Raw genomic sequence first — 12,600 nt, 5'->3', positions numbered from 1 at the left:
GCTGCGCGAGGGCGCTGCTGCGATTGGTGGGCCGCCGCTGGGGGCGGAAACAACGGTGCCGCCGGCGGGAAACCTGGCCCCTGCTGAAGCGGAGCGGGAGCGCGACCCTTAGGTGGGGCTGGGTCCGGCCGGCTCGGGAGGCGGGGGTCTGCCGGGGTCGGCGGTGCTGGGGGGAGGGCCGAGGGGCGGGGGGCCGGAGCGAGGGGAGACGGGCGGGGGTCTTCAGGGAGCGCCCCCGCGAGCCCGCGTCTCTGTCGCGCAGCCCGCCATGTCGTCCCCGGCGTCCACTCCGAGCCGCCGCGGCTCCCGGCGGGCCGCCCCCGCTCAGCCACGTGAGTGTCCGCGTACGGCCGTGCCCCGCGGGGTCCTCGGGGAGGCAGGGCGGGCGGTGCCGTGTCAGCCCCGTTCGGCCCCAGTGCCGCCCGCGCCGACGCCGCCGTGCCCGTTCCCCCACAGGTCAGGACCCGCTGTCGTCGGGAGAGCCTCGGCCGCTGCCCGCGTCGCCCGGCGCAGAGCCCCGCAGCCCACCCCGCGCGCCGCCCGCAGGTGCGCTGCCCGCTCGGGCATGGGGGGCCCGCAGGGCCGGGGGGGCGGGGGGGGCGGGCGGGGGGAGCGGACGTCCCGCAGGGGTCCTCGCCGTGCTCACCCCCGTGGACGCGGTCCCCAGCCGCCCCCTTGGACTTGGACGTGAGCTCGCCGCTGACCTACGGCACCCCCAGCTCACGGGTGGAGGGCACCCCGAGAAGCGGCGTGCGCGGCACGCCTGTGCGGCAGAGGCCCGACCTGGGCTCGGCGCGGAAAGGGCTGCAGGTGGACCTGCACTCGGACGGGGTGAGTGCGGGGCCGCTCGGGGCGCGGTGGGCCGCGCGAGGTGGGTCGTCCCCCGCAAACCTGCTCCCGTCGCCTTTCCTGTGCAGCCGGCCGCAGAGGATATAGTGGCGAGCGAGCAGTCTTTGGGCCAAAAACTCGTGATTTGGGGAACAGATGTAAATGTGGCAACGTGCAAAGAAAACTTTCAGGTGAGGTTCCATTCCTCGGGGCTCCGGAGATGAGGGGGAAAGTACTTGTCACCTCCATCCACGTGACCCCGGTATTTAGGAGCAGATCTTCACGTGGCTCAGAATTGGTGGTGTCTTTTTCAGTTTTTAGGAAAAAGAAAAACACCTACGTTTGTCTCCAAATTCTGACACCGTTCCTAGTTCCTAGTTTCCTTTTTTTGAAGTATAGTTGACTTATAATAATGCGGTAGTTTCGTGTGTACAGCAAAGTGATTCGGTTATACTTCTCTGATTATGTCCCATTATAGGTTATTATAAGATTTTGAATGTAATTCTTCGGGCTGTACAGTAGATTCCTGTTGCTTTTCTACTTTACAGCTGGTAGTTTGTGTCTGTTAATCCCATACTTCTAATTGATCCCTCCCCCCTCCCTCCCTCCCCCCTCCCCCTGCTCTTTGGTAACCATAAGTTTGTTTCCTGTGTCTGTGAGTCTGTATTGTATATGGATTCATTTGTGTTACTTTTTAGATTCCACGTGAAAATGATATATAGTATTTGCCTTCATCTGACCTATGTCACTAAGTATAGTATTGTCTAGGTGCACCCATGTTACTGCAGATGGCAAATTTCATTCTCTTTTATGGCTGAGTAATATTCCATTATGTGTATACATATACAAATCTGTATATATCACACGTTCTTAAGCTAATTGTCTATAAATGGGCACTTGGGCTGTTTCCAGGTCTTAGCTAACTTGAAAAGATGAGTGGCCCCCAGCATTCATAACTTTTATTTTGAGTAGTTGCTGGTTCCTAACTGCATTAAGCTTACTGTTTCTCTCCCCACGCTAAGAGATTTCTTCAGCGTTTCATCGATCCTCTGGCTAGAGAAGAAGAAAGCATTGGCATAGACGTGACTGAGCCTCTGTACATGCAGCGACTTGGGGAGGTAATGAAATACACTAACCTGAATATTCAAACTAGGGGTTGAAATGGTTAGCAGGATATAATTTGTTTGTTCTGCCCTGTAGATTAACGTTATTGGAGAGCCGTTTTTAAACGTAAACTGTGAACATATAAGATCATTCGACACAAATCTATACAGACAGCTCATCTGCTACCCACAGGTAACAATTTGCCGTTGAACTTGGGGGTCTGCAGTAAACATCTAGAAGATCTGCAGGGTTTCTGGACAGTAGGGTTTCCTTATTAACAGAGAATATGCCTCCAAAGCACCTTTTGGGAGGCGGGGGTTGCCGCATGGCATGTGGGATCTTAGTTCCCCAACCAAGGATCGAACCCATGCCCTCTGCAGTGGAAGCGAGGAGCCCTGACCACTGGACCGCCAGGGAAGTCCCCCCAAACCTCTTAAAACCATGTTCTGTCTTCTTTAAGATGAACACTTTTCCACACGTTAACATTAGAAATCGGGGTGTGTGTTACTGTTGACGGCATGTCATCGTTTGGTTGGCAGCGTTTTTTAGTACATAAAACAGTGGTGACTCACAATTGACAGCTTGTTGGGTTTGATGACTTAAAACATTAAAAACACACACACCTGCCTTCTCTAACAAGTTGGGTTAACCATACTGCAGTCTTCTCTGGGCTTAAGCTCAGGCTTTATCAACAAAGCATCAGCTACGTTGATTCTAGCTTTAGGCTTTGGAGGCAGGCAGACTTGGTTTTAAATCTTGATTTTGCTGCTTAATAGCTGTGTAACCTTGGTCCAGTTCCTCAGCTTCCCAGAGGCTGTTTCCTTATCTGCAAAATGGGGAACAGGTGTTAACAAGTTGGAATAATTATGATTTAACCCATTTTGATATCATTCTGTTATGGAAGAAAAGTAAGACCTGAAAGTATGAGCTTCTGTTGCCAATTAAAAGCCTACAGTCATGCCAGCACATCCTGAAGGCACGATTATATGTCTTATCTCATTTTTTTTAATTAATTTATTTATTTTTGGCTGCATTGGGTCTTCATTGCTACGTGCGGGCTTTCTCTAGTTGAGGAGAGCGGGAGCTACTCTTGGTTGCGGTACGCAGGCTTCTCACTGCGGTGGCTCCTCTTGCTGTGGAGCACGGGCTCTAGGGGCGCGGGCTTCAGTAGTTGTGGCTCATGGGCTCTAGAGCGCAGGCTCAGTAGTTGTGGTGCACGGGCTTAGTTGCTCCGCGGCACATGGGGTCTTCCTGGACCAGGGCTCGAACCCGTGTGCCCTGCATTGGCAGGGGCATTCTTAAGCACTGCGCCACCAGGGAAGTCCATGTCTCATCTCATTTAACTCTAGTGAGAAGATGCAGAGGTGAGAGATTTCAGTGTGCCCAAGGGTTTACAAATAGCATGTGTGATTTTATAGGGTAATGCTTTTGGATTATGCCATATTCTTTTTGTTTTTATGCCTTGCTAACATGAATTGCCTTATTAGATTTAACCCTAAGATAAAAATACAAACACAGCTTGGCACCGTTATACTTGTTTTTAAAGGAAGTTATCCCAACTTTCGACATGGCTGTCAATGAGATCTTCTTTGACCGCTATCCTGACTCAATCTTAGAACATCAGATTCAAGTAAGACCGTTCAACGCATTGAAGACTAAGAATATGAGGAACCTGAATCCAGAAGGTAATATTTTTTTCCAATTTAATGAGATATAGTTGACATATAGAAGATAACGTTTGTAATAGCAAGAGAGCACATTCCGTGAAAGTCACTTCATCAAGGAACTTTAAAGAAGTTGGTGACAGCGACGGTGGCGGACTGTGGGTTGACAGGAGCCAGTTGCAGGCTCAGTTACCCCATATGCTTCTGAACCCACCATACCTTTTTAACTAAACTGAAATTATATAAAAGATGCTGTAACTCTTGATACTTTTCTATCTTAAGATGAACTGATCCAGTTATGATAGTTTTACAGTTATTTTACTAAGAAGGCAGTCCCTCAGAATCAAAGTAGAAGACAAGTATAAAATGTGATCCGTGCCCTGAAGCATAAGGAGGAAATCTAGTCTGGAAAGGAAGAGAAGAGGCAGAAGAACAGAGCAGGAGTGTCTCAGCCCAGGGAGAGACGGAGCATGCTGGGCCCCAGTGGGAGGACTTTGTGGTGAAAGATTTGGAAAGCAGACTTGAAACATCCTATTATGTTATTTATTGGGGGAAATGCTATGTCAGGGGCCCTGGTTACTACTGGGACAGGTAAGTCTCTGAACCCTCCACGTATAGTGGGCGTGACTATGGAGAAGATTATCACGAGTGCGTGGGCTGTGACAGCCACTTCACAGGTCCGGTCGTCCCCAGGCAGCCTCGGGTCGGCCTAGCTCGGCAAGGGTCAGTAGACTTAAGGGGTTGAGAGGGAGCACACTGGTCACAGGAGGGACATCCCAGGCCAGAGCTGAGGGTACCCAGCGAGATGTTCGTGCTCTGGCCGTAGCGTCTCCCTGTGACCCCCGCCATCCCAGCACCTCCATTCCTCCAGTGAGGTTCTCCCAGGCTGGACAGCAGAGCCAGACCCGCCCCAGCTGGCCTCCAGCTTGGGGAGGCCCACGCCCAGCCGGGACGAGCTGCCCTCTCCCTGCCTTGCAGACATCGACCAGCTCATCGCCATCAGCGGCATGGTGATCAGGACGTCCCAGCTGATTCCAGAGATGCAGGAGGCCTTCTTCCAGTGCCAGGTGTGCGCCCAAACGGCCCGGGTGGAGATAGACCGCGGTCGCATCGCCGAGCCCTGCGTGTGCGAGCGCTGCCACACCAGCCACAGCATGGCGCTCATCCACAACCGCTCCGTCTTCTCCGACAAGCAAATGGTGCGTGGCCCCTGCCCCCCTCCACGTGCCCCATCCTCATTCTGCCCCAGCCAGGTCCTCAAAAGCCAGGTGTAACTTGTCCACTCATGCAGCCCTGAAACCATGCTTCCTGGTGGGTTGAGCAGCTTCATTCCTCCTCGGAGAGCAGGTGTGTTAGAGGGCGAAGCTGGGCACTCGGTGTGCCTGAGGCCCCAGCCTTGGGCCAGCAGCACTGCTGTACCGCCCATGGGCACCCGTGCGCTGTGTTCCACGCTTGTCATAGGGGAGGAGTGCATTCTCCAACTGAATATCTTAAGTTCAGTGTCATTCGTGATTTATTAAGTCAAATTTAACACGAGATGCTTCTACGGGAAATACTTAAGATTGTAGAATGTAAGAGTGTATACATTAAGAACAGTAAACGCCGTTTGATTAAATTCTGACACTTGGCAGTTCTACCACTGGTAAAGAATGGGCTGAGAAGTTTTGCCAAAGTTTTTCTCACAAACTATTGCCTAGGGAGTTCGACCTTGTAGCTCTTTATTCATGAAAAATTTTAAGATGCAGATTAAAATGCCAGAGAAAGGCAGAAAACCATTTATTTACTGCGATTGTAATGGTACAAAGTATGCATAAGGAGTGAAGAATTTTTTGATTTGTTTTAGTGTTTAAGCAATCTTAACTTTTAAGTGGAGAGAATGAGTTCAAAGTATAGGACAAGAGATAGTTTCCCTTATTGGGAGTCACTAGGAGAACACTAACGCGTGTGAAAAGCGTCCACTTCCTTGCTGATGGAAGGGTCATCGAGGTGAGAAGCTTTCTCCGCACGTGGGCACCAGTTCCTGGGCCTGGGTGCTCCGAGGCTCTGCCGGCAGACTCGCTGCCGTCCTCCGGCTCCTCCAGGCCGCCTCGGGGCCCTTGCACTTGCTGTCCTGTCGCTGAGAGCACGTGGCCCCTCCCTGACAGCCTCCCCTCTGCCCGGTGGTCACCTGGTTTGAGAACGGCCTTCCCTGCCCTTGACGGTGGGAAGCGCAGCCTCCACCCCCGCCCCTTGCTCCCTCCTGTCTTCTGCCACCACGCCTGGCACTGCCAGGACTGTGTGTGTCCCTCCGCTCTGGGGCAGAGTCCCCAGCACCCGGGACGGAGTGCTGTGGGTGAGTCGATGTCACCAGGAGGACAGGCAAGAGTTTGGGAGGCACGGTTACCTGAACGGGGGGTGCTTCTCCACCCAGAAGCGCACTGGGGGCAGCGTCCAGAAGGAACTAGAAACGCAAGCCGACGCGGATGCAGACGTGCCCGCCACAGCCTTAATACGGGGAAAAACAGCCCTGGCATCCCCGCCCCCACACGGGGCAGCCTCTAAACGAACAACCGCCTCAGAATGCACGCCCTGGGTTTCCAGAGGTGGAAACAGAGCGAGGTCCCAGGGGCAGCAGAGGCGCTGCTGTCGGAGTGGCTGGGTGGGCAGAGCTCTGGGCCTATCCTGAGGCATCTGCCCCCCACCCTCTCAGATCAAGCTCCAGGAGTCCCCTGAAGACATGCCCGCGGGGCAGACGCCGCACACGGTCGTCCTCGCCGCTCACAATGACCTCGTGGACAAGGTCCAGCCTGGGGACAGAGTGCACGTCACAGGTGAGGGGCTCCAGAGTCAGCCCTGTGACCTGGTCGGGGATGCCTGGCCTGGGGCTGCTGTTCCCAGCGCCTGCCTTTGACCTCCGACATGGCCCCTGCCCAGACGGTAGGCTGTCTCCCTGTTATTGTCTGAAATAACTTGCGAGCGACCTTCAGTATTTGAGCTCTTCAGGTTCCCTTTCCTTCTAGGTTTTAGGTACGGGATTTAGGTACTTTCTTTCAGGTAGTTATTGGTAATTCCTTACATTCAGTTTAAGAGAAATGAAACTTCTGTTTCAAACTGCGATGCATCGAACACAGAGGTGAGCGGGTGGCGTGTGGAGGCAGTGGTCCCGGGTCAACCTCACTGGCTCTGCTCGGAGCCCCCCGGAGCCCTGCCTCCCCCGTGCTCCAGGCCGAGGTCGGGCAGGTGAGAGTGTGTCCTTTGTGCCCTCAGGCATCTACCGAGCGGTCCCCATTCGCGTCAGTCCCAGAGTGAGCAACGTGAAGTCTGTCTACAAAACCCACATCGACGTCATTCACTATCGGAAAACCGACTCGAAGCGTCTGCACGGCCTCGACGAAGAAGCAGAGCAGAAGCTTTTTTCAGAGAAGCGTGTGGAATTGCTTAAGGAGCTTTCCAGAAAACCAGACATTTATGAGAGACTCGCTTCCGCCTTGGCTCCGAGCATTTATGAGCATGAAGATATAAAGAAGGTAACAGACTGATGGGCTTCTCACTTGTGGCTGGGCTTGAGAGCTCTCGGGTCAGACAGTGTGGACACCCCGGAAAGGATGAGCCTCGGCCCGTTGGGCCGAGCAGGGCCCGCCGCCTGCCTTGGCTGTTGGTGCTGAGAATGGTCGGCATCCTCGTGTCGTTTCCAGGCACAGAAGCCGCCATGGGGTGGGTGGGGTCCGGGCCCCTATGGCATCCGTGCCCCAGAGCTGACTCGCAGCCGCTCCCGTCCTCTGATCTCTTCATTGTCGCCCTTTGTCCATCTGAGCACTGAGATCTGTCTGCCTGTCCGCCCGTCCAGGGAATCCTGCTTCAGCTCTTTGGCGGGACAAGAAAGGATTTCAGTCACACAGGAAGGGGCAAGTTCCGCGCCGAGATCAACATCCTGCTTTGCGGGGACCCAGGGACCAGCAAGTCCCAGCTGCTGCAGTACGTGTACAACCTGGTCCCCCGGGGCCAGTACACGTCCGGGAAGGGCTCAAGCGCCGTGGGCCTCACCGCCTACGTCATGAAGGACCCTGAGACACGGCAGCTCGTGCTGCAGACCGGCGCCCTGGTGCTGAGTGACAACGGCATCTGCTGCATCGATGAGTTCGACAAGATGAACGAGAGCACACGCTCTGTCCTGCACGAGGTCATGGAGCAGCAGACGCTCTCCATCGCCAAGGTCAGTCGCCCGTTCTGTCCCGGCGTGGACACAGTTGGGGTGTCGGGGGGCTTGAATCTCAGCGTCTGTGGAACCTGCAGCTTGGGAAACTGGCCAGCACTTCTCCTGTTAGGTCCCAGCTCCGTCTCAGTGTTTTCCACAGGATCCTCTTTCCTCCTTTGTGCCGTCCTAACTCGCACGTGTGGTACTCGTAGAACTTGAGTCTGTCCTAATGCAAGGGCTTTGGCTACTGAGAAAGACGCAGTCGCGGCAAACGTTCATCTACAGCTCGGCCCTTGGCTTGGCTCAGCGCTCAGGGCTGTCCCCAGGGGACGCCTGTGCAGAAGTCACCTGTGCCGGGTGACGTGGCTCATGGTGACGGCGGATCCCTGGCAGAGGGCACACGGGCGGAGGTGGCTCAGTTCCTGCTGGCCTCGGGGCAGGTTTCTAACCACACTGTCCCTCCACCAGGCTGGGATTATTTGTCAGCTTAACGCCCGCACCTCCATCCTGGCAGCCGCAAACCCTATCGAGTCTCAGTGGAATCCGAAAAAAACCACCATTGAGAACATCCAGCTGCCCCACACACTGTTGTCAAGGTACGAAAACACGTTTTCATAGAATAGATGGTCTCACTTTGCTCATCTGTGGAACGTTCAGGGTGAGCTTGAGAAGGAAATACAAGGCAGAGCCCAGCTGATGTCGTAAACTCTTCAGGCCAACACAAAGCCTGCACATCTGCTTGGTCACGGGTTTTCCAGGCAAGGACGGTGTGTTTTTCTGCTCACCTTGATGCGTACTTGTTTTTTGGAGCAATTAGGGCCTTTCACCTTCATCCTTTCAGAAACCCACCTCTCGCTGCTCTCGGTCTTAAAGCTGCTGTAGAGAATCAACAAAGTGCAGAGAGCGGTTTTACACAGTAGATAAGGGTCTGAAAATTAAACTTGTGGAAGGGGAGTCACGTAGTCCATACTTTTTCCTCAAAGATAGATATGTTTAGACTTTGATTACTTGACTGTTCTAACAGATAGTTCCTTCTCCCCAAAAGAGTTGAATGTATTTTCATTCGTATCTTCCGGTCTTCAGAATTACAGCAGCGTTTCCCTTGGGAGCATCTTGCTTCTGGCTCAGCTTTCAGTGCCCGGTATTCCCGGGCAGAAGGGGCCTGCGGGGCCGGGGTAGGGGAACCGGAGGCCCGGGCTCCTCAGGCCGCCTGGGCAGGACACGCCTGCCTCCCTTGCGGACCCCGGGGTCCACGCACAGGTACGTGGGTGTCCCAGTTGGGAAAACCATTCACGATGTTTTCTCAGGTTTGACTTGATCTTCCTCATGCTGGACCCTCAGGACGAAGCGTATGACCGGCGTCTGGCTCACCACCTGGTGTCCCTGTACTTCCGGAGCGAGGAGCAGGCACAGGAGGAGGTCATGGACATGGCGGTGCTCAGGGACTACATCGCCTACGCGCGCAGTGCCGTCCTGCCGCGGCTGAGCCAGGACGCCAGCCAGGCCCTCATCGAGGTACCTGCGGCCCAGAGCGCAGCGGGGGGCTGCTCAGCCTCTAAAACAGCCTCTGAAACTTCTATGACTGTCTTCCCTCCTGCGTTGCAAAATCGACTTTTCCAGATGTAGAAAGGGGAAGGGATTCATTTCCACACATTGTGCACACTCTGTTTATATTTAAATGCTTGTAAGCACAGTGTATTTAAGACCAGGGTGCCTGAGTTGAAATATAGGTGATGCTACTTAGTGACCTTGTAATTCTGGTCTCTGGGCTGCATTTGCTCGTTTCTAAAAAATTAAGTATTTTAAGTACACTTCTTAGTACCTTTTAAGTGGGCAGCAGTGCATGATGACATATACCCAGTAGACATTGTGACACTAAGAAGGTTCCTGGTGCTTTGATGGGCTTTACATCCTGACAGAGCCCTGAAGATGCTCAAGTGAAAGTTACAAGTGATAACGCGGTTTTCCGTCTCTGTCATCTTGAAGGAGTTACGTCATCTACGTATGGGTTTAGACAATTTACCTCCTGCGTGTTGCCCCGCTAATCCTTGGCCTGCTCCTCGCAGGGGTGTAAACAAACAGACCAGAGTCCTCAGCTGCCCTTCCCAACGCCGTGTCCTCTGGGTGCCGGGCTTCGCACACCCTTGCTGCCCGGTCCCGTCCTGAAGCTGCACCCGCGCCTCCCCCAGACGAGGCTCGAGGCCCAAGGCTGCACCCGCTCTCGCTCCCCTCAGGACCTACCTGCCCGGGGGGTTATTTAACGGGAGCCCGACTGGCCAGAGTCCAGGCGCGACCCTCAGGTCATCGTGTGAGGAGTTGGCGTGTCCCCTGTCTCGCCAGGCTTACGTGGACATGAGGAAGGTGGGCAGCAGCCGAGGGATGGTGTCTGCGTACCCCCGACAGCTGGAGTCGCTGACCCGCTTGGCCGAAGCCCACGCCAAGGTGCGGTTTTCCAGCAAGGTGGAGGCGATCGACGTCGAGGAGGCCAAGCGCCTGCACCGGGAGGCCCTGAAGCAGTCGGCGACCGACCCGCGGACGGGCATCGTGGACATCTCCATCCTCACCACAGGTGGGGCTGCGCGGGCCCTCTGAGCACGTGACGGGGGTGCCGAGGAGGTAGATGTTGGCGCACGTGACCTGGTCCTGTCCTGCCCACCCTCCGGGCACCACGCCCCTGGAGGAGCGGTTCTTCCCCAGCGAGCGCGGCTCGCTTCTGTGCTCATTGCCTGGACTGTCTCAGTGGAAAGGAGCAGCTATAAATAAGCTCTTCAGAAACTGGGAACAGAATTCAGAACTTGCTCCGACTGTCCCCTAACCTTATTTGCTGACATGACTAAAAGTTTTTTTTTTTTTTTTTAAGAGTATAGTTGATTTATGACTAAAGAAATATTAATGGAAGTTTGAAACACTTTTGCTTCCTTAGAGCAAAAACGTCTTCACTAATTTCTTTTAAATCAGGAATGAGTGCCACCTCTCGTAAACGGAAAGAAGAGTTAGCTGAAGCTTTGAAAAAGCTTATTTTATCCAAGGGCAGAACGCCAGCCCTGAAATACCAGCAACTTTTTGAAGATATTCGGGGACAGTCTGATATAGTAAGTGTTTATGTGTATATTTTGTTTAATAGAGTTTTCTTTTCCCTTGATGCTGCTTTAAAGTTTTTTTCTAATTTTTTTCCTTCGTTTGTAGTTTAAGTAATAAATTGTTTAAGTAGTTACAGATAAAGAAGAGAAGTGAGATCACCACCCACCATCAGGGAATGATTGCGATGAGAATTTTGTCGGGCTTTCAGTTTTCTGTGTGGATGTGGATGCGTGGTTTTGAGCCGTGTCAGTTAGTACTCTTAGCTTCATCTGTGATGCAGAATCCACTTCACGACTTACGCACTTTATTTACCTCATGCCTCCCCCGTGAGTTACTTAACCATTTGGTGGGCACTTAGAGCATTTGCAGTCTCTTGCTGTTACAAGGAAAGCTGAGTTCATGGCAAGAGCTCTGCTGGTCGGGTCCAGCCTTGCCTGCTGCCCTAACGCCCTCCCTTCCTGGCCCTTGGCAGGAAACGTTTGCCACTCCCAAGACGGAGCGTTAAGACGTGTGTACAGCCACCAGGAAGGAAGGAGACTCCGGTGGTTCTTTAACTTGGAAACCATTGTGTCTCTAAGTGGGGAGGGCAGCTCCACGTGTCCAATTCTTTTTCTCTTCTCTTCCCCAAAGGCAATCACCAAGGATATGTTTGAAGAAGCGCTGCGTGCCTTGGCGGATGATGACTTCTTGACGGTAACTGGGAAGACGGTGCGCCTGCTCTGAAGCCCCAAGAGCAGCGCCGGTCACCGCCCCGCCGCCGGCGGGAGAAAGAGCCTCAAAGTCATTACTTGGCTGCATAAAAATTTTCTAACCGGGGTTCCGTTTTCTAGGGAAGCGTGTATGTTCATCTTTTTAACATTTTAAGTGAAGAGCACTGTGCCAGCTTATGAGCATGATATAGTACGACTGTTTTCTTCAAGTGCCGTTTGTTTAGCACCAGGTTTGAGCTGTGTGTAGGCACAGACAGCAGGGTGCCATCTTCTCTGGAGACAGCGGTCTGGGTCATGGTTTTGTGCTGGACTTTGTCGTGGCCATTGGAGATGCTCGGGTGTTCACATCACTCCTGTGGGGAGGTGCACGCCAGCGCTGTCCCCACTGAGTCCTCAAGGCTTGTTCTCTTGGCTACATGAGGCTGGAAATGATGGGGTTCCGTGTCACTGCTTTCTACTGCTTCACCCTAATATGTAAAACTTTTTCCTCAATAAATGATAGAATAAGTAATACTTGGTTATCAGGCATTATTTTTCATTAAGAAAAAAGCTTTAATAAACACTGCTTTCATGGAAATTCATGACAGTAAGTATTTTGTGTAAGTCATAGACTCACTAAGATACAATACATTTCATCTTATTCAAAAGTTATTTCAATTCTAGCATTCTCATAAAACCACCGTAGGCTGAAATCCCAGGTGGAGGTAACTATGGTAACAAGTAATCCCTGGAACATTCAAGTCTCCATGAGTTTGGCCTTTTTTAGAATCAACATTCATTAGCAAAGCATTCATGGAAAGTGATAGATCTGAGTGTTTGAACAGCCTTAAAATGCTAATGTGGGCGTGGGATTCAGAGGTCATCTGAGCAGCTCCGGCGGTCCCCATTCTGTCCTGGGGGTCACGGTGCCTCAGCAGCAGTCAGGCTGGGGCATCACCAGAGGGTGCGAGAGACGAGTCTGAAATGAAAACCGCTGAATCTTCTGAGTAGAACTCTGTCCGGTGTGTGTGTGGACGCTGCTCACGCTTCCAGAATTGGG

General features: G+C 53.0%; 1 protein-coding gene and 1 long non-coding RNA gene across 2 annotated transcripts in view; one reads left to right on the top strand and one right to left on the bottom strand.

Moving 5' to 3' along the window:
- Nucleotides 1-268: 268 nt before the first annotated feature.
- MCM4 (minichromosome maintenance complex component 4) lies at nucleotides 269-12,023 on the top strand (the record flags this gene model as incomplete). Its single annotated transcript, XM_082674749.1, has 16 exons — nucleotides 269-332; nucleotides 457-546; nucleotides 668-831; nucleotides 918-1,019; nucleotides 1,851-1,946; nucleotides 2,029-2,124; nucleotides 3,479-3,617; nucleotides 4,575-4,795; nucleotides 6,286-6,406; nucleotides 6,843-7,102; nucleotides 7,423-7,788; nucleotides 8,239-8,366; nucleotides 9,078-9,285; nucleotides 10,111-10,339; nucleotides 10,729-10,862; nucleotides 11,482-12,023. 16 exons carry the CDS (start codon nucleotides 269-271, stop codon nucleotides 11,572-11,574), a joined length of 2,511 nt encoding a protein of 836 aa, XP_082530875.1. The 3' UTR covers nucleotides 11,575-12,023.
- The window catches only part of LOC309835329, a 30,270-nt gene continuing 19,923 nt past the window's right edge, over nucleotides 2,254-12,600 (bottom strand). The window contains exon 3 of the long non-coding RNA XR_014297983.1: nucleotides 2,254-2,758. This is a non-coding gene — a long non-coding RNA (uncharacterized lncRNA). The remainder of the gene's footprint in view (nucleotides 2,759-12,600) is intronic.

This window comes from Grampus griseus, assembly GCF_964374135.1.
Source record: "Grampus griseus genome assembly, chromosome: 17".
NCBI classification, from domain to species: Eukaryota; Metazoa; Chordata; class Mammalia; order Artiodactyla; family Delphinidae; genus Grampus; species Grampus griseus.
The sequence above is the reverse complement of the archived record's forward strand: the minus strand, read 5'-3'. Positions and strand labels throughout refer to the sequence as shown.